This window comes from Triplophysa rosa, linkage group LG13, assembly GCF_024868665.1.
Source record: "Triplophysa rosa linkage group LG13, Trosa_1v2, whole genome shotgun sequence".
Classification (NCBI taxonomy): domain Eukaryota; kingdom Metazoa; phylum Chordata; class Actinopteri; order Cypriniformes; family Nemacheilidae; genus Triplophysa; species Triplophysa rosa.
In genome coordinates this window covers 20938028-20960191 of record NC_079902.1, presented here as the reverse complement: position 1 = coordinate 20960191, position 22164 = coordinate 20938028, and the positions used below count along the sequence as shown (strand labels likewise).

General features: G+C 38.8%; 1 protein-coding gene across 1 annotated transcript in view; it reads right to left on the bottom strand.

Moving 5' to 3' along the window:
• abca1b (ATP-binding cassette, sub-family A (ABC1), member 1B) overlaps positions 1 to 20833 on the bottom strand; it is a 32303-nt gene extending 11470 nt beyond the window's left edge. Inside the window, exons 1-17 of the mRNA XM_057349141.1 lie at positions 20582 to 20833; positions 18902 to 19002; positions 18108 to 18201; positions 15065 to 15206; positions 14809 to 14927; positions 9131 to 9252; positions 8431 to 8622; positions 6790 to 6879; positions 4757 to 4997; positions 4436 to 4575; positions 3790 to 3906; positions 3496 to 3690; positions 3113 to 3318; positions 2823 to 2999; positions 2532 to 2754; positions 878 to 1099; positions 271 to 586 (exon numbers count right to left, since the gene is read on the bottom strand). Of these exons, the coding sequence (XP_057205124.1) occupies positions 271 to 586; positions 878 to 1099; positions 2532 to 2754; positions 2823 to 2999; positions 3113 to 3318; positions 3496 to 3690; positions 3790 to 3906; positions 4436 to 4575; positions 4757 to 4997; positions 6790 to 6879; positions 8431 to 8622; positions 9131 to 9252; positions 14809 to 14927; positions 15065 to 15206; positions 18108 to 18201; positions 18902 to 18967 (2662 nt within the window). The 5' untranslated portion in view covers positions 18968 to 19002; positions 20582 to 20833. The remainder of the gene's footprint in view (positions 1 to 270; positions 587 to 877; positions 1100 to 2531; positions 2755 to 2822; positions 3000 to 3112; positions 3319 to 3495; positions 3691 to 3789; positions 3907 to 4435; positions 4576 to 4756; positions 4998 to 6789; positions 6880 to 8430; positions 8623 to 9130; positions 9253 to 14808; positions 14928 to 15064; positions 15207 to 18107; positions 18202 to 18901; positions 19003 to 20581) is intronic.
• Between the last annotated feature and the right edge of the window lie 1331 nt (positions 20834 to 22164).

Genomic DNA, 22164 nt, shown 5'->3' with positions numbered 1-22164 from the left:
TACTTGCCAAACGGGTCTGTTATACATGAAAACCCCTTCAATAACGTTGAGAATTGGTTAGGAAAATGTCCAGAGCTCAACATTTTTGGTTAGTTTTGTATTATGTTATATTATTGGATTCTATTATTTTGATGATTGTTATTCCAAAATGTGGAAAATAGTAAGAAATAAAGAATGATCAGGTGCGTCCAAACGTTTGACAGTGTATTTTGAAATGTGACTTTTAATCATTCAAACGCTTTTAATAAATGACAAAAGAGGAGCTCCTACCTCCAGAATTGCCCTTCTTTCCATGTACAGTGGTATTCTTTGTGTTGTTCTCTCCAAACCAGTAGGATTTAGTGAACGGGAAGTACCAGGGCCTGGGAATGCCGTACTGTCCCGGGAACACGGCCTCTATGTACCAGGTCATGACGCCGTACAAGAAGGCATCAAAGTACATGAGTATGAGGCAGTTGGTGAGGTTGTAGTCATCTTCTTCCATGGGGCTGGAGAAGAGGTTGTTCCATTGAATGCCAATCCCCTGTTCCTCAAACAGAGCGAAATACTCACAACCAAAGCCAAACGCCACTGGAGACAGCAAGCTCTGCAAGGACACAAGCTTAGCAGTCAGACGTAAGTAATGAGACGCTTTCGTAGTTTCAGCAAATAGTCTTAAAGGGGCTTTTGCATGAAAGTAATTTCTAAAGTTTGTGCATCATACACATTCATGGCACCTGTAAATCATTCTAGATAAAGAAAGTAGCATAAATTACTTTTCTTATGTAATACAAGATAACCTAATCTACTGGGCCCAGCACAGCAGCAAACAGTGACTCTGCACACATACATCTGCACTTTGTAATCAGGTTGATGATGTAAGAAGTTGTCAACTCACAGCGATGACTTTGGCAGTGAAGCCCACATAGTCTTGCCAGGCCACGCAGAGTACATAAGGCAGATAAAGGGTGAAGTATATGATGCCCCCGCAGGCGGCTGCCAGGTTGGCGCGAGCGAACGCCGTACTGATGAGGAAGCACTGCATGATGGTTACGACGGCAAATGATGCGAGGAAGAGGAAGACAACGCCGGGGTCACTGTATGGCAGGAGATTACCCATCTGTGAAGAAGATTCAAATCAATACCATTAGTACTTTTTTGTAACCTATAAGAAAGAAAATGATAGTATAGTTTAATATCTCAATTATTTCTCCTAGACATCAATGAGATTACATGTAGATCAAATAGAACCGTTTGCTTAAATCTCATCTGCGTTTCAAATATTTCTCCTGAGAAAAAAAGTCCAGAAATCTCATTAGAGTTTAAGTCTCCATTAGAGTTTAAGAAGAGATCTGAAGAATGTCTCAAACTGAGCTCAGATTTGTCAAGTCTGCAATCAAAAGTCAATATTATCGAAGATCTCAATATGAACTCAAACATTTCTCATCACATTTACCCAAATGCAGATTATTTTACCACTACAATGAATCTACATTCATTTTACACATCCATACTCTTTATGGATTTTTTTAAACAATTGTCTCGTTTGATTCTATTCTACTGAGTAATTTTAGGAGAAACATCTGAGACTAAGTCGATACTAAGATAAAACACAACTGTCGAGAACTCTTTAAAATCTCCTGAGCTGTGAAAGAGCAACCTCTGAGAAATAACATTTTCCTCTGAGAAGAAAGGTTAAATAAATTATGAATGTTTCAGTGATCTAATTTTATGATTTATTTTATTAAGTTTATGCTTAAAATACAGAACAAGATCTAAGAAAAATAACTAAATTCAATTGTTTTATTAAAATTATATTTTTACATACAAGATTCATTAGATTATAAATATATGTTACTTTTGTTGCTTTAGGAATTTTTGATCAATAACATGATTGAAATTAGAGATGAATAGTTTAGTAAAGAAAGTTTTCTGGTTGAAACAGATATTAAAGGGGTCATATGGCGCGAATACTGTGTCTTTGGTGTGTTATAAGTTGCCCATACATGTATTAGACATGTAAAATTGCACAAATTTAAGTGTCGGAACAAAAGATGTATTCTAAAAGATCTAAAAAGATCTAAAAGCGAATGCTCACCCAGACCTGCCTGAAACGCCTCGTGTAACCACACCCCCACAAATCTACTTCAGTTTGTGGTATGATTTGACTTAGACCACCCAAATGTATACGCAAGTAAGGTGGGCGTACCTGTCAGTACATTTGCTTTGGGACCTGATGTTCCAAATATGGTAATATGACATTTCCGTCACACGCTTGCAGTATTCGACCAATCACTATACGCACTGGTTAACTGGCCAATCATAGCACACCTCGCTTTTCAGAGCGATGGGCTTTGTAAAAAATCTGTGCGTTTCAGAGAGGCGGTGCAAAGAGGAGATACAAACATGCACGGTATGTGGAAAATACAGCGTTTTTTAACCTTAAATCGTGTATACACATTACATTACATCTAAAACAAACCATAATATGCGTTTTAGCCGTGTCATATGACCCCTTTAAGAGAAATTTGTGTGATGAATTCCTTTAGTACCTTGAGAAGAAGAACCAGCAGTCCTGCACTGACCAGTAGAGGAATCAGACTACTTATGAACCAGCTGAACCACAAGATTCCATTGTCCAATCCCATAATTCTCATGGTCTCCTTGAGCCGGGCCTCCTTCTCATAGACGACACCTTTGATGATGATAGCCACCGAGTACATCCAGGCCAGAGTCATGAAGAGAGGCATGGATCGACTCATAATCCGGAGAAAACTACAACATAACAGCAAGGTCAGAAATGTGTATAGTTTGTTCTCAATGTTATGTGTGTGTGTACCTACATGTCATCTACATAGCATGGGTATGGCATCTGTTGGATGTAGACACCAGTCTTCTCTTTTGTCCCAGTAAGTGCTCTGATAATACTGTGTTCGATAACATCCTGAAGGTATGAAAATCCTCCCCAAATGTACCGGAGATCTTCAAACGGGTCAGCCCTGGGACCAGGGTCCCAATACCTGCCATATAGAAAGACATCTCGAGCATGTGACTATATAGCTTTCACACAAGTCTCTTCAACATTGCAATATTGTGTCATTAAGGAGCTTTGAGAAAGAAAACGTTGACTCACCCGTCTTTAATCTTGTTTGTGCGTTCCACATTGTCGATGTCCATGCGGATCTTGTAATTGACTTGTGGAGGGAGCTCTGAACTGTTGGGGGGTATGTCGAGAAACACAATTCCAGCCCAGAACTTTCTGTTATCCAGCAGACTTATGGATTCGTTCAACAGTTTCTCTTCTGTGCTCACTGGTTCCAGTTTATCCAAATTTACACACTGTAAGTAGGATTATAAACGTGTGTCAAATTCATAATAATGTTCTTTATGCTAGTGAACATCCGCAATGACATAAATATGTTGTTTTTGATTCTTTTTGGAAATGCAGTTTTTAAAGACAGATACAATTAGTTGCATTTTATTTTTTACATTTAGCAAAAAAAGATATTTCCTTACCTCCATGAAACGGGATATGCTCATAATGGCCTGGTCAGTCTCGTTGAAGACATCCCTCCACGTGAATGCCGTTCCATGGGGTCGTGTGTCTTCAGAATGCTTGGACAAGAAGCTTACAACATCCTCCACACTCCACTGTGTACCGGCCAACTTATCACTGAAGAAATTCGCAGTGACGTTGTTTCGTAGAAGAGTCTGTGTTTGGAAGAACAAAACATTGAAGATAAAATTAGCACATGGAAACGACATCATATGGCCAGATGGGGGCATTGATGAGAGTAAAGTGTAACGTACCCGCATTAGATCCATTTCTTCACTGTTCTCCATAAAGTTCCAAACCTTTGGCCTGGTTTCTTCCCACATTCCACCTAAATCTCTAAGAATTCCGAGCTCCTGAAATGTCTTATTAACCTGGAAATGAAGACATGTGAAACTTAACAGTGTGTCAAGAGCAAAACAAAATACACAAATACAAAAACTGAAGTTTCATAGGTTCAATCTGACTTTTGTCGATATTACAGATTCACTTATGTTTGATATGGTTTATTTAAAATACGATTCACTAATTCATTCATTCAAAAGATTCATGCATGAATCACATGGTTCGTGTAAGATACAAATAATTGATCGGTTCATGTAGAATATGATCCGTTTATTCGTTAATTCATCATATGGTTCATTTATGCATCTTAAGGTTAATTTAGGATATGATCCATTGATTCATTCATATATCAATTGGTTCATGTAGGATATGATCCATTGATTCATTAATGCATCATATGAATCATGTAGGGTGTGATTCATTGATTCATTCATGTAACGCATGGATCATTTAGGATATGATCCATTGATTCATTCATCATATGTTTAATGTAATATATGACTCATTGATTCATGAATGTGTCATATGGTTCATTAAGGTATTTATATGGATAGTTACCTCATGAATGATCTTCTGTGTTGCAGGTGTATGTGGAGTGTAAAGAATCTTCCCCATCAGAAGGGGTTTTAAGGCTCTCCAGATCATACGAGAGATGGGGTTGGTTTCCATGTTCCTCATCATGTTGTTGCAATATGGAGCTAGAATTATAATTTTGAGACAAATAAGCTTTAATTCAATTGAATATGAACCAGACGGTAATAACGTAGACTATATCATACATGATTTTGGTATTATTATGTGACGTGATTATAGTGTGCAGTATGACAGTATGGTGCTCATTGAAAACCATGAGTATTTGCTGCTGTAGGTTTGACGTACTGGAGGTGTTGTCGTAAACAGTCACCGGCTCATCATCGCTGTTGTTGTGACTGCCGAACAGTGCCTGGAAGTTGCTGTCCTCGTACCAGTTGAGGGATTTGATCTTAAGGCCGCCGCCCTCCGGGTGTCCACAGACGATGCGAGACACAGCCTGGTACATCATACTGGGCGAACCCGTGGCGTTTTCCGTCAGAAACAAGATCTCATTTCGTAGATCGCTCAAGCTTCTCATACTAGCCAGCTGTCGGAATCACAGGGTTGTACCATCTCAATCAGAGTCAAGTAAGAATGATTGATATGCACTTGTAATGAATTTACCTAGGAGGCTTTATTGAACAGGTGTGTCTATTTCAGCATTACGCTGGTGCATGGTTTTTAAGAAATTTGAATATACTGCACGTCTCTTGGTGACAGACTGACAAACAGACTTTATAAGGGAACATGTTTTTGTTGTGCGTTTTAATGCTAGCCTTGCTTTCCAAGTCTTTGAGAGTCCTGCTGGCATTGCCTAACGCATGTTTGGAGGCGGTACATTACAATCCCCAATCCAGAGAGTAAATGCCCCGAAGGTCTGTCAAACTGAACCGCTGGCTACAACCAAATAAGCACACCCTTGAAAAGCTGGTTGTGCTTTTTGACCGACACAAAAGGTTCAAAACCAGTCCTTTGTAAAACTGGGAGGTGTGTTTCAGAAGGTGGCCAAGAGGAAGCCGTTGTCATGTGCTGATGCTTTCATTCTTCCTGAATGTCCTAAATGTAAACTGTATTCCCACAAAAAAACAAATTGTACCATGAAAAAAAAAAGTCATCGTCACATCTCAATTATCTGTGAAATGTATAAGGAGAGCAAATGGAAACTTTTGCTTCAGGTCTGTACAGTTTTCCTCTGCGGATCTTTTTGGCCTTGGAAGAGTTTGATGCAAAAATGTTTGAGCTCATCTTGACATACGTGTGTCTTGGCAGTACGAAATAAATACAACTGTTTAAAATGCTTCTTATTTCCTAATGCGTGCTTTTTCACTTACTGACATTTTCATTCTCATGCGGTACAGTATGCAGTCTTTATTATGTTAGTGTTCCATTCTGAATAGAGATTTTTTCCTGGACATTTATTTTAAATGAGGTGTGGCGCATGGCAACTGCAGGCCTGTTCAAGTCCAGAATGAACCACGTGCACCTTACGGATCTGACTCAGCAGCCATGTCACGTGCTTCTTATTTCGTGTATAATAGAGGGGACTAGGGGAGGTTGCCAAATAGTTTGCCAGTTGGGTACCTCACACTTATTCATGTTATAATCCCTGAAAAGTCTAAAACATTCAAACTTGAACAGTCTTTAATGGAAAATGAGAACTGTTTTTTCAGTGTAATCTCAACAGAGCTCGAGGTAAAGTGAGCGTTGTAGTGTCATGCCAACACAGTGAAAGGTTACAGGAATTCAGCGTACGCCTCAAAGCTGAGGGACAGCCAGAAAACCCGAGAAAGGAGTTGAGTTTAATGTTCTCCTCCGTATAGACCTGGAGCCAAAGGTTTCGCTCTTTGTTGAGCAGAAAACAGAGAAGCTTTTGTATGGGTAGACAAATCACGAACAGCTATCTAACTGTACACCACACGACTTTACTGTGGCTTTTAGAAGCTGACCTCTCTCTCTCGCTCTCTCTCTCTCTCTCTCTCTCTCTCTGTATGCTTGTTCAGCTGTGCCTGGTTGTATATCTCTCCAGCTGAGAGCTGAAACAACTTTCTCTTCCTCCCACTGTGCACGGCTACAGCTGGCAACCAAGACAGTACCAAACTCAATGACATTTCCCATGTGACACCTTTACTGCTACGTCACAGGCTCAACTGTTGTCCTCATCATTAAATGTCACTGCCTCTCACGTGGGATGATTTAAGCAAATAGTTTGGGTGAGGCATGAGTGACATTTATTTACAGTTTAACTATGTGGTGTTTTCTTGAAATACATTTGACAGTCGTGAGTCGTGACATTGGTTCATAAATGTTTGCTAAAAGTTAGTAGATAACATTAGATTTACCTCTGCAGCCAGTGATCCCAAACTTTCCAGAAGGTTGTCTGTGGCTTTAGAAACTTGACGGACATCGCTGGCGTTAATCCTCACATCTGGCTGTAAGAAAAACAGAATTAGTTTTAAATCCGTTTTAACAGTGTCTTCATGCGCAGGTTACGTTAGACGACTGTGTGCACATGCAGAACTTTCATCTGGACAGTAAGATTTATTTAATCTGTTAATCTAATCAAATATTTGCTCAGCAGGTGCATTTGCATTGTAGGTCACATTGACCTGAGGTCATTTACAGTATTGTGTAGCACTTGGTTTATATGGCCGTGAAATTAAATCTTTTGTTGCTATTAGTGTTGACTCGTTCTCTAAGTATCTAATTTGCATAGCTGTAAAAATATGAAACATAACCATAATGTTACGCAACACCACATTCTTTCCACACATTCTCTGCCCCATCATCCAGGCTTTTATTTATCCACAATATATTCCATTTTGTATATGGCAGACATTTTTATCAGCAAACTATATTACAGTGCATTTAAATATATATATATATATGTTTTTTGGGGGGGAAGTAATGATATTGCTAGCATCCTGCTTTACCCGCTGAACTACAGGAACATTACACTATTCCAATTTACTTTCCAAGAATCGCATTGCCGAGTCACAGTTTGCCCCTGTGATCAATGTGATCTATGGGTCAACATGTTCGCATTTCTTTCAAATGTTCAGGAAAGCAGAACAGAGGTCCTGAAGCTGTCATTACATGTTGTGAGATCCAGCCGTGTCTCCGGGCTATACGTTAAGGTGGGTAGGGCGACAGGCGAAAACTTGCATCCTCCCACGCTCCCTCTAACCTTATTCTTTTTTCTGTATCTCTGTGATCCGATGATGGATTTGTTTCATAGTATAGTGCACGCCAATGATTAAGTCACCTGGTCTTGTTTTTCAGCAGTGAAGGAGCGATGGACGCTATTGACCTGCTACAGAGATAACATGATGATCTCTGTCCCCTCTAGACACGAGTTGAATGGACTTTATCAAGCAGTTTAATAAACACTGTTTCTGACAACGAAGCCGCTGTGTCTGGAGGTATCCAGTTTTCTTGAACCCTTATAACCAGATGTTTTCTTGAAGGGCCCATTTGTTTTATGTCATCTAATAGTTTTCATTGACTAAATGACAGTTGTCATCTGGCGCATTAAAAGGTGTCCGATCTGACACCCTTACAAAATTCACTCTGGCAGTACCACGGTTCACTGATAAAATTGGATGGCACTGCCAAGAAAATGTTCACTACCAGATATTTATTATTTATTATTTTTATGACTAAGTACATTACAGTAATTTTCTTATCATTCTCATATTGCATCACATTGTATCCAGGGATGTTTCTTATTAAATTTGACATCCTTTAACACATTTTATTAGTTTTTTTGCATTGCCGTAATGAGATGTAAATATTTTCAAAAATACATTAATTATTATTTTGGGGGATTAGTTATCATAAAATAGTGTCACAATGCAATCTTAAAATATATCGTCTTATGCATAATATATTTTTAATAGTTATTCAAGGTACTGTTTTGAAAAGGCATGAATCCATTTATCCAAAGATGTATTGTTGTATTATTATTGTACCGTGTTTCTTACCCTTAGAGGTTTAATGAAGTCCAGGTTGGACTTAAAGTGACTCTCAGCCTGGTCTAACCAGGTGCTGGAAGATGAGCAGATGATGTCCTGTGTGCGTCTAGCCACCTCCTCATCCGAGATGGTCACAAAATCTTCAAGCTTGGCGGATCTGCACATTTCTTTCAGATGGACACCAAAACCTTTGATCAGGACCTAAAACACAAGCAGAACCTATTACTTAGGGCGTTGTGATGAGGGCCAGTAAGAAGAAGGGACGGCGAGAGGTAAAGATGCCCCGGTGACCCATGTGTTTCTTTTCAGCAGAAGGACATTATAATGGCTTTAAGCCTAGATGTCTTGAATGCATTTTAGGGGGCATTTCTGGGGACTGTAAATTGTGTAGATGAAAGTGTATGGCCTGAGGGCACATCATACGGCTAACAGCTGTCGATATACAGACAACAATTGAGACGCATGCTTGTTTCTTCACTTTAACTGGTTCCTAAGGGCCATTTAACAGCATGTGGTTAACATCAAGACTGACCTAGAAAAATAATGACTATGCCCTATGCACCGCACGCACTGTAAATATAATACAGTAAGTGTGAGGTTTGGGTCACTGGCTTAGCGTGTGCACTTTTGAAAGCGAAGAAGTTGAATGTGAAGGGAAGACATGCATAGTATGATTTTACACAATCGTACTGTAAGCTTCCTTGCTCACCTTTTCCAGATTCACCTGTGCTTCCAGAATGTGCTTTACAGAATGCTGGGTAAAGGAGGCGTTCTCCCGGAGGAACGCGGACAGGGTCTCATTTTCCCGTAGGAAGTCCTTCAGCTTGAAACCTGAGGACAGATACGGCACTTTAGTGTGTGCGTGTTAAGCAGAGCTTTTCAAAACCGTGGTACAATGCTGCAGTTATTCGGTTTCAGCAACTTGAGTGCATTTCATCAGAACCACCCCCACATTTTGGGATTCATTTCCGGAACTCACCCCTTTATCCGACAGTATGCTTTTATGTGGCATACCTATACGAGACTGTTGTTCGAATTCAAGCGCTCACTTGTCACTTGTTGAATTTTAGCGCAATAGACACAGATACTTAAATATCATTCCTCTTGGAAAGTTCAAGTGCGTGTCTGAGCACGCCAGGTGGTGTGCTGAACCTGGGCGTGAAGAGAAACGTCGGGTGATTCATCAGGTGATTCCGTAGATGGGCAGCCTCGATTCCTAAATGTCAAACAGCCCTCCACGAATTCACGAAAAGGGGAACTTGCATAAACTTGCTTCTTAAATATGTGCCGGTTTTTACATTTACATTACATTTAGTCATTTAGCAGACGCTTTTATCCAAAGCGACTTACAGAGAGTTCAGGGAGCAATAAGCGATATGTCATACAGGAGCAATAATGCAATAGGTGCTAATACAATGTTCATTCTTCTTTTGAAAAGAAATTTGATTTTTTCTTTTTCTAAGGAGAGCGTAAGTGGTGCTTGCCCATTCACAATTCGCCAACAGAATTCTGGGTGGTTGCTAAGCTGTTTATTATATTGCTATACAGTTGCCGGGTTGTTGTTGGTGATATTCTTGTCCTTAGATATGTAACGGGTCCCTCATGCTTTCCAAGTCTACAGAATGGTTTATCATCTGCCATAATAAAAGTCCCCCATTGGGGTTGACTTGAGACCCATGTAGCTCAACACCCCCTCCTCCATCCTCAACCGCAGTATATGCAAAGTCATACCTGTGGATGTGTATGGCCGTGGAAAGTGTGGCCATTCACACCTGCCTAACAAATACCTAGTACAATCTTCACTCACAGCAGCCCAACAGTCTCCATGTCTTCCATTTGTATTGTTTAGGGAAACAAAGGCTGGAAACGTGTTCGCTCTCATCTCGTATGGGGTGAAACCCCCAGGAGGTGGCAAATTCCAGAACTATTCATGCTTTTTTTGTACATGGAAAATGTGGGAGGAGTCCAATACAATCTGAAAGAAGATATCTAGGGATTATCTGTAAATTTCTGGTCCGTGATTTGTAAAGCTTTCCTGAAGCAGGTACATGCACGTATAAACGGACCCTGTTGAAAAAAAACAGCATATGCTGGTTTGTTATGTTTTGATGCTGGTTTAAGATGGTCATGTGCTGGTTTAAGCTGGTCAAACCAGCATCAAAACATACCAAACCCAGCATATGCGGTTTTTTTCAACAGGGCAATAGATCTACAGATTCTAAATGAGCCGTGGTGGGGTCACATGATACATGTTTAGTATTCTAATAAGTGGCCAGATAAAATGCACACTACGGCTTACACAGTGGTGTTACGTAATTGAGGGGCACACTAAAGCCCGAAGTATAGTTCCCGTCTTACGCGTACGCGAGGGACAGCGTACAGTGGGCGTGAGGCAAATTTAGTCATCAGAATAGTACGCGTACCGCCGGAATTTTGTTACCTCGTGTACAAAGTGTGTGCAGGTGCGCATGCGCATCCATTTCTTGCAGTAACCACCAGGTGGCAACCGTGTCCTGGGAGCATCGATTCAATGTAGTAGAAGAAAACCTAGTCTCGCGTAGCCATACCTTCATACTGAAGGTCTGGAATTTATCGCCACTTTCTTTGGCCAAGGCCTGCCCAAGAGGCCATGACTGACAGGGAAAGCAACCAATCACGTTTCGTTTTGTGCCGCATCATGTTTAGAGGCGTGGAAATGTCCCCGCAGTAACAGACCGGTGTACATTCACAAACGTGTCAAAAGTTAACACCATCAATATGATTATACGTTTATGCCGCGAACCTTGCATACTTTTAAGAATTACGCGTTTAGTCTATCGTGATGAATTCACATAGCAACTGTTGTAAACACGACAGCTTACTTCTTAGATCAGACGGCTTCGTGTTGTTTCCAGGTGGACCGTTAAAGAACGCGACATGCACGTCTCCCGGAAATCCTGTGAAATTCAACCAATCAGATGACGACTTCGAACATGCTGAAGTGTTTCCAGAAAAGTGTGCCTTATGCATCAGACGTTTATCCAACGATCCGTGGGGATCTGAGGCTGAGAATAAAGAAAACCTGACCCCTGTAGGCCCGAAGAGATATTGCAATATGTCGTAATGCGCATGCATCAAAACCCGTGTGTTGGTTGGGCGATGTCTACCAAATTGGCATCGGACGATGCCTACAGTGAAACATTTTGCGACTAGTTTTCAAGACAGCGTACTTTTCAACAAGTATTTGTGCATGTACGACCTGCACATTTTGAATTTCTTCCAGTTGTTATTTCACGTGGATAGACGAGTAGATCTTGAGCCCACCAGTGTAGGCTGTGTGTGTGTGTGCGTGATTAGTCAACTGCGCGGGTCACGCGTCACTGATGTTTCCCGCTGCCATCACGGACGCACAGTTCAGGTCGTCATTGACAAGTTTACACACACACAGCATGAGTGTGTTACTACGATTCACTGTTTGCTTTCACTTTCTACGTCTGTCAAGTCTCGCGTGCAACCGCGTTTCGCAGCTTCCAAATCATACTCGACCGCAGAAAAGCGCGAATGGACGAGCTCGACACATGCGCAGTATGTCATACTGTGGACTCTGCTTTCAACATTTGGCGTGCTGTACGCGTACGGGATGTGCGGACGGCCGCGGAACCTCCTGATGACGAAAATTACGTCATGCAGGGGAACCATGCCAGCCCAACACACTCGCGTACACGTAAAAAAACGAAGTATGCCACAGGCTTTAGTTCAATTGTCAGGACAGCTAGAACTTAAATACATGTTATATTTATATATTGAACTTTTATGCCAAATGACTTTTATGCCAAATGAGAAAGTGTTTACAAAAACAGACAAAAAGCTAATGCGAAATAATATAACTGTTCAGTCATGATTCTTGATTCTTTTAATTCCTTACCACAACAAACAACTTGAACGTGACAAACTCGTAATTACTAAATAACAATTCCGACTTTAGAAGTGGGAATTATTTCCAGTAACATGAAAGGGCAACATGAAACCAAGTAACAGTCCAGAAAATCTTGTGATCTTCAAACCTAATAAACAACTCTCTTTTTGTCTTTTGGCTTTAAAATCACCTGACCTCATTATTTTTTTAATGAAACTGTAACTCATTATGAAATAATGTAAGAAAGCCAGGAGTACGTTTATCATAGCAAATAATCAAGTGTGAATGGGTTTAAGCACTAAATACGGCCGTAAACCCATTGAACTTGGCTTTTTCATGTTTGTAATACTCAGAAAAGAATAAAGACAAATTTGAATGAGATCACAGCATGCGGAAGCCACGATAAGCACAAACAATAACCGTGTAGTGAGTTCAAAGCATCCCTATTGTCACACAGATCAAGACACAAACAGGTGCGCTGAAAAGATTTTTTCTTGCTCTCATATTTAGCTCAGCATCTACAGCATCTTATCATTAACTTCAAACTGTTGGTTATTAATGTAACTTGGTTATAATGATTCTTGGTTACTTAAAGGAATAGTTCACCAAAAAATGAAGATGTTGTCATCATTTGCTCACCTTCCAGTTGTTACAAACCTGTATACATTTCTTTGTTTTGGCTTTGTTTAAGCCATTTTGGGCCATCATTGACTCTCATAGTCTTTTATCTACTAGTCTTTTTGTAACAACTGGAGGGTGAGCAAATTATGACAACATCTTCATTTTTTGGTGAACTATTCCTTTAATTCATCTAGTCGGTTTGTAGTTTGGAATGCTGTAGTTTTCTGGAAGTCCAAAAGGTATAATGGTTAGCGCCTGAAAGACGCAAACTGAATCTACCTTCTGTACCAATCAAAATCTCTCAAGCTGAATCAAAAATTCTATATTTCAACAATACACTTATATTCATTTTTCTGTCTGTTTTGTATACAGGATTAAGATCGTCTGCCCTGACAAGTTGATCAAGCGAGGAGCATTACAGGATAAAAGTGCCTTTTGGAAACACAGGTGAGTGTATTACTTGAGAATTTGGCTAGAGATCGCTCTACTCCAAAGATCACACTCACATGTTTTTCATATTGTCAATAAGCTGAACAATGTCATGTATAAATGGTCTGATCCGTACTTCAGTCTTCAGCTCAATACGGGCAATGTTGAAATTGTAAGTCGAGACATTCTGTGATGGCTTTTAAACCTTTCTGCCATTAGACAGGATGATGTGATTAAACCTCACTTAGCGTGAGAAGAGCGGTCTGGATTCGGGACGAGTTGTTTTGCGCTGCCTACTCAGTAACAGGCAGGTAATGTTAGAGGATTGGATTCTGGGATGTGTGTGTGTGTCCTATTTGCACCCACACAAGCCCTGATACTGACATGTTACGGCTTGTAAGAAAGATTTGATTCTTTCAGCCACCCACCTTCTATCCAGGTGGAACATTTCTCCCGACAAATCTCCAAAGAATTTTATTTTTTATATTTGTGACCCTGGCTGCGAAAACCCATTTTTGAGATATAATGTTTTCAACAAAACTCATTCTTTCAAGATATAAACTTGATATCTTAAATATTGACTGAATAAGGCAATGTCAAAGATTGAAATCATAGTTAAATGAATGCCTAAAATCAAACTTTGTTGCTTGTTATCTCAAAATTAGATTGAGACTTTAGCCTGAATTTCACAGACAGGGTCACATTTACACATTTACAAGTTTTGCTGAGTCACTTTAGGGTATCATGCAACACATTTGCATGCGGAAGAGGAATTGTTTGCTATAAAGTGAGAAATACTGTGTGATTGCTTAGGACATTTCAGACATAAAGACTATAATTAACCTGGATAGATCTTTTCCTTGATGCTGATTGGTTAATAGCCAGGTTCATTCATGATAAAACACAGCATCCATAACTGATCATTATTTTTATGATGCAAAGCAGCGTTATTTACTCTTTACATGTTAGGGACTGTTTCTTGTAACTCAAGCCTAGATTTCATTTCTTTTATTTAAAGGTCCGGTGTAAGAAATTTAGCGGCATCTAGCGGTGAGGTTGTGAATTGCAACCAACGGCTCAATCCATCCCTCCCTTTCGAAGCACTACAGTGGTTGACGCAGGACTAAGATGTCGTCTTGTTTTTGCTTTTTTCTGCGAATTCCATGCAAGAGAACCTGCGGTGTATGTAGATAGAAATAGCTCATTCTATGATAATCAAAACATAACGCTTCATTATGTAAGATTTTTATACACCTCTGAAGACATAGTTATGTATATTATATAGCATTTCTGTCATTAGAGCCTCCCAAAATTACACATTGGACCTTTAAAGCAATAAGGGTGTTGTTTTAAGACAGCGCAGCTTCAACAGTCTTACTGCTTAAAGAAAGAGTGATAAGGTTTTGATTCGTGGCCCCTGTACTGTACTCTACTGTACTCACCGGCCGACCCCAGTTGCATGTCTTTTACAGCACTGATAAGCTCATTGAATCCATCTAAGCTCCTGTCATTCTGACTGTACAGCAAAATCTTCTTGGCATCAGAAAACAGACGTGAGATTCTGCAAAAAAAAGTTTGAATTAAAAACTACTACCTGCAGTTTTTAAGTTTGCGCTCGCTGACATAAATTACACATAATTGGCCATATTAAAGCTGACGTGTTATTTTTTAAATCTTCGGCTGGAGGCATCAACTTACATGGAGTCATTGAAGTTCCCAACAACTCCTGGAGATTCCCCAGGGGTTGGGTGTCGGAAGCAGGGATTGTTGGCATTACAGACAATGCCCTGGAGCCAGGGCAGGGTGCCAGCTGAGGGCATGGCTTTGTTGGGAAAGTGACCTGTAACATATTTAGAAGTACGACATTAACTTCACATTAAGTCCAGAGATGAGAAGACATTGTACAACCAAGATGTTGACATTGAACTTCTGAAAGATATTTTTAATTTCTGGTAACATCATGGCACCTTATTTTTTCAGAATAGCGCATGTTATTCGACTTCATGTATGACGTCCATGTTGGTCCATATAATGGGGGTTCTAGATGGAATTGATATGCTATCAGATGAACATCCAACGGTTTAACTCTGGACATGATGTGCCGCATGAGATTTTTGTTATTTGTACATGTTCCAGCATTGCAGCCCATCCCTATACACAGATAATGGACATGTACCCGTAGATTGTCTTATCTGTCTGTGGACCTGCAAAAACATCAGTTAACATCCCACTCTCCATTCCTTAAGGAAGCTATTCTTTAAAAGTGATTACATACGCGTTAATCTGACCTATGTCTCCCACCATCCTCACGCACACAGCAGAGGATCACTGTTACTTCTATAATGAGTCAATTATGTAGGCCTGCTATCAGTCAACCTTAAGACTGCCAGCTGCCCGACTGCTGAGCACAGCTCAGATAAGATAATACTAAGAGCATGAGCTAATCAACTCATAGCGGGTATGTGTGACATACAAAAATATATTTATTCTGAAACTTGTGAATGTCACAAAAATGTCAAGATTATGTTGACTGTATATCACATTTAATTGGAAAATCAGAAGAAAGAATGAATAAATTATTTTTATTGACACATTTACATTTGACATTTATGCATTTGTCAGACGCTTGTATCCAAAGCGACTTACATTGCATTATACTATACATTTGTTTCTAATTATGTCATGTCAATTATGCCTAGTGCCATGCTCTTACCACTGAGCCACAGGAAAGCCATTTAATGCAACATTCGATGTGGTTAGAAATTGGACTGACTTAAATAATATTTCTGGGTTTGGGATCTTAAAAATGATTGTTTCCGAATTGTACAATGTTATTTGTATCCTTTAAAGGGATATTTCACTACCAATTCAAAATTTCCCCATGTTTTACTCCTAACTAATATGCACGTGAACCAGAGGCTTGTTCTTCCGGCAAATGACGGTCACCGGAACTTACGACATGCCTACATCATCTGCCGGATATTTCTCTCAAACAAACCCATCGATTCGCTTCAGAAGACCTTTGTTAAGACCACGGAGCCGTGTCGAGCAGTTCTTTGATCGATGGATGCACTTTTTGGAGCTTCAAAAAATAAACACCTGTGCACTCCCATTCTACCGCTTGGAAGCAAAATGATACGTGGTATTATAACTCTGACTGGATTATTCTTCCAGAAGTAAACCATATTCAGTTAGGATACCTTGAGGGTGAGTAAAACATGGGTAAATTTTGATTTGGTAGTGAAATATCCCTTTAAAGGTTGAGTTTAAAGTGAAATTTAGCGGCATCTAGCGGTGAGGTTGGGAACTGCAACCAACGGCTCACTTCACCCCTCCCGGCGGCTGACACAGAACTAAGATGTCATCACGTTTTCTCTTCTTTGCTGAAGGAGATAACGTATTTACAAAACCCACTCTGTACAGCAGTTTGTCCATTTAGGGCTACTGTAGAAACAACATGGCGAAGGGGACCCGCGGTGTATGTAGATAGATATAGCTCATTCTAAGGTAATAAAAACATAACGCTTTATTACGTCTTTACACACCTCTGAAGACGTAGTTATGTATTTTATTTTGCATTTCTGTCAATAGATCCTCCAAAAAATGACACATTGGACCTTTAAATCACTTGAGCAATAGATGTTGCAACATGCCGCGGTCACATTCGATAAGTCTCAAATCAAAACTATTCGTCCATCACTGCACAAATCCAGAATTTAAAGGAGAAGTGAAATTATACACAATACCCCCCGTTTCCTGTCCAAACAGGAGCCACAGCACGCAAATGTGACTATTCGTACGTCAAAATGATCTCATGATCACGACTCTCAGTTCCCCAAAAACAGAAGAACCACAATCTGACATATATCCAAGTTCACACAGTATATACTTCATACTATATATTGTAGTATATAACCTGCTTGTATTTTTTCTCTTTTGTAAGCAACTTTGGATAAACAAAAATTCTAAATGAATTTAAATAAATGCAAATAAAACAGAAGTTTAGGGAAGATGCCAAAAAGTCATGTACAACTTGAGTGCCACTGCTATGAATAATACAAGGCACAATGATTCCTTTCGTTTAAAAATTTGATATTGAGATTAGAGAGGCAATCAGGCAGTATAAAAGTGAAGCTAATAAATACATATAAAAAATATAAACCAGATGCAAAACATCATGGGTTACTCTTTTATATGGAGGTCCATATATTTAATACACACTATTGAACTTGTTTTTATGTATTGATTGTAACAGGATCATAAATACTGCTTGCATTTTCCATTTCAAAAATGTTTATGCTTTCTCTAATGGGCACTATTTAAATCCCAGCATGCCCTATAATAACATCAGCGTATGTTACACATCATCTCTGACCAACAGAACACTGATTATACAGATATCAGTGCTCATATTCCACATTGATGTGTTAATGATACACCATAAAGTGAGATCAGTGCTGGGACGATTTGCACATTTCTGCACAACTTTCTGTACAGTCTTCACTTGAAGCAAGTGGCTGATATTCTTAAAATCTCACTTTAAATACAATGTGGGAGCAATTTATTTTTCGAACAACAAACAAGAAATTTTGGGAAAAAAACTATTATTACATTCTTGTGTTCAAAACTGTTATGTAACTCAGTTTATAAAACATATGCACTAAGCAACATCATCAAATTATATATCAACAATATCAAATATAAATACACGACAGTAATCCAAAACAAATGACGTACTTACATTCATGTTGTTCATAAGGTGGGTAGTTCAACCTCACAGCAATCAAGATGAAGAAAATAAATAGAGGCCACACAATCTCCGTCAGCAGTTGTAGCTGTACAAGGTAAACATGAAGACCAAAAAACAATCAATATTTTCATTAAACTTCAGACAGTGGCAGTCTGCTGGTCATGCGCTAAGAGCTTTTAGACCTTCATGTCTAAAGCAAAGGCTGCTGATGTGTCATGACATCAAGGGCCATTTTTATTAACAACATTTATTATTAATAGCTGACACGAGATCGATAAGATCCTCCAGATTTAGTACAAGTGTAGAAGTAATGTACCTTTTAGGTAATGCATATTTAAGGTCTGTAAAATAAAAACCGTTCACGTAGTAGCATATTTAAATCAAATGTTTAAATATAATTTATTATGACTGCATGAACCTGATTATGTTGTATTACACCATTAAAATACATTTTAAATGGTCAAATAGATCATTAAACTAACAACACATTTTCAGTATCGATTCAGTATGATTTTGTGGAGATGGACATATTTCTCATAATGTTCAAAGAGCCACAAGTGTATCCTTGACGGAACAAGCGGCATAATTACCCATTCCAATGTAACATTTATAAAATGTAAACAATAATATTTTGTAAACTTTTCTAACTTAAAATAAGCAACATCTTCGGGATATGTCTTTCTAATAATCCTCAAATAAGACCAAATGATGTTTTCATTTCAGAGGATAACAATGCCCTGATTCCCAAATCCTTGAAGGAAAAGTATACACGGAGAAAGTCTTACTGTTTGTCTTCTTCTGTAGGTAAAGTTCTTCCACAGCAGCAGACCCAGCTGAGTAGAAACGGACATCTCTACCCAGGTCCCGCTTCACTCTCAGCTCTCAACTGTAATGAAACACGGAGAGAAACTGGTCGATGAAGGCATCAAGCAGCCACCAACAGAGCAGCTCAAAAGTCCAGGACAAAGTTCAGCCTCCTATCTGCCTCCCTGCTCCTCGCTCACGTCTCCACTTTCCATCTCTCCTGCCCTGTTTTAGGGAAGGCCTATCTGTGCCTTCCCAGAATTCCTGGAAGCGGTGGACCTTGTGGTGTCAGTGAATCGTCCAGCAAGAAATTTCACAGGGTCTCTGGGGAAGGTAGATTCACTCTAATGGCTACGTTTCAAGATCAAAGAGGTTCATTTAAAATGCACAGATTCGCTGGACGTCTTCGCTCTATGCTAATGCCGCCATTCAAATGCGAATGGATCAGACGTCCACGAGTCATCTACATCTATCACTTCTATTGTTCTCAGTGTTTATTTCAGAAAGAGTTGTGATTTAATCAGCTGAGCGAAAACAAAAATGACCAGGTTTGACTCTGAAGAGAAAGAAAATGTAATCATCTCAGTCCTTAAGATCACAGATCTCTTTCAGATTAGATATTTAGATTTTTGTGTGTGAAAATAGCAATTCAGAACACATTTTAAAGATCCGCAATCAAAGATCTAAACAAATCAAGTACGTTTTTTTCAGATTTTGATCAAATTATCCAAGATATGCTTTCCACACTGATAGTATGGCAATACTGTACATCAACTATTGATTTGTGTACATGACCATTAATCTCCTGAGCTTTGAATAAAGAGAAACCAATCAAGTTCCATACAAGGTTTCTGAGATCAGTTTCTGTAACAGTACCCAGTCACTATTTTTGTGAGATATTTTTTGGCATCGAAACAGACATTTTACAATGAATGCAGTACAAATACGGGCTGATTATGAAAATATTATATATATATATAAAATATTTTAAAATTATTTCAAACAATGCATGAAAGAAAACGTTAATAGTGTGATTCATACGTCCCCTGTGGCAAAAAACAGCTTCCCGTATGATTTCATATTGATGTAATTTCTTGTCTTAAGAACGTCAAAGGTGTTTCCCATGAAGTTTTGCGCAAATCCATGTGAAATGCTCGAGGCTGCTTGTTGGAAAACGTGGACTTTCTCAGGCAGTTGCACAGTTCTTTATTTCTTTTAACGTTACAGACACAGGTGGTAAAAGCTTTCTGTCTTGTTTACTGGGTCGGTGGACTGAAGCTTTGTCTGACTGTGTCATTGTTCTAATGCAGACTGTAGCCTACTTAAAAGAACATTTCTGATCTTTCTCCTCTGATAACGAACGAATGTTTATTTTGGCTCTTATTCATATTTTCCTTTCAAAAAAAGAGAGCGTTTGTTTTTGTAGCTTTACAGCAGTTGTTTTTTTTCGTCGAAGTCATACTTTGAACGCTGTTATGTATACCGCACAATGGACTGCGCTTTCATTCAAAGATTCAATCTGACACCTATTAATGTGTCTTTATAAATACTTAAATCATCTATTTATGTGCATTATTAACAATAACATATTGAACTACAAGTGTTTTTGTTCGTTTGCTGTATATTAAAAAATAAAGTTAAGGAAACGAAACATATCTTACCTACCCAGACAGCGCTAATGTCTTTCTGATGGACATTCGTCGTAATCCTGTTAAAAAAGCGCTATAATCCTCACCGGGACAGTGACGCGCCGATGGCTCTGGTTTGAAGGAGCATCTGAAGGATTTTAGTGGTTTTATAGCGCAGTCAGTCTGCATCCGCTCTGAGCGCAGGGGTTACTTTCGGTCACGAAGATGTGTGCTCAAGGTTTTACTGGATGAACACGTGTTAGCCCAAAACAACTGCGTAACAACAAACATCTGCGGACAAATGAATGCAAGGAAAACCACGATGGGGTGGATGTTGTTTTTTTACTGTACATCATTGAGGGTGTGTATGATGGGGTGTGCAATTCAGGTACTATCTGGCTATTGTTACACTATCATATCTACCAAATCAGTATCTTTGCGCATCCCCATGCCTTTTATGTTGGGTACTTGTTGGGAAGAGTAGACATATAGAGCATACATATATAGGCATTACAATCTTTCAATATAAAACGAACATCATGCTGCTTAAAATAAGCGAAATAATCAGTGATGGGGAAGCTACTTTGAAATTGTAGTTAGATTAGACTCTTAAATAAAAGTAGTTAAGTAACATCTGAAAAAGTAGTTAGCTACACTACAAGTTACTATAAAAAATAGCTAGGTTCTTTGAAACTATACTTTTATTTTTTACATTCTCACATGAAAAAATACAGGAGTATTGTATTTATTATAGCACTCTATATAGTAAATTTCCTAGATACACTACCGTTTTTTTACTTTACCACAGTAAATGTTAAAGTATACTACAAGGTTTATAAAGTGTATAATTTTCTATACTGTAGTATATGTTAATAAAGTGTGATAATTACCATAATATTCTACAACTGTAAAATAGTACTATTTACTATAGTAAATACTAAAAAGTATATAGCCCAGTATTTTTATGTGATGTGATACACCTGAATATGTGTTATTGACTAATGTTTTAAATAGAAAAGTTTAAAACAATGTAATACAATACCATTATCCTTGTATTGTTTATTTATTATTTTTATTACATAAGATTCATATTTAATAGCTACTTGTAGTTAGCTCCTCCCCAACACTGGAAATAATGTCAGAATCATATGATCTGTAAAAAGGACAAAAGAGGAGTCTAGATAAAGGTCAACATTTGCCTTTTATGTGTTAGTTGGGTGTTGTTGAATATTACATTTATTCTCATTGAGGATTTAATGGTCATTGTTACTGATTCATTCACAGCAAAGCAACCAAACCTGGCAATATCTCTCAATTCATTGTGGAGTACACAATGTCAGGGACGTTTTTTAGTTTAGTCCAACTAGAACAGCAAATGGAATTTCACTAATCATACCGGTAAAGGAGAACAAATTGAGTAATGTTATAGTTTTGAGCACAGGTGTCATTTGGCTGTTTCAAATAATCATTAATATGAGCATCTGAAAGAACTGTCATGTAACCAGCTTTTTTTGCAGTCAACATGGTCCCAACTAATCTGTAGTCAGCTATTATACTATAAATATGATTGTTTAATGAACCTATTTTAGCCGTTAAAGTTGCTTAATGTGTGTTTA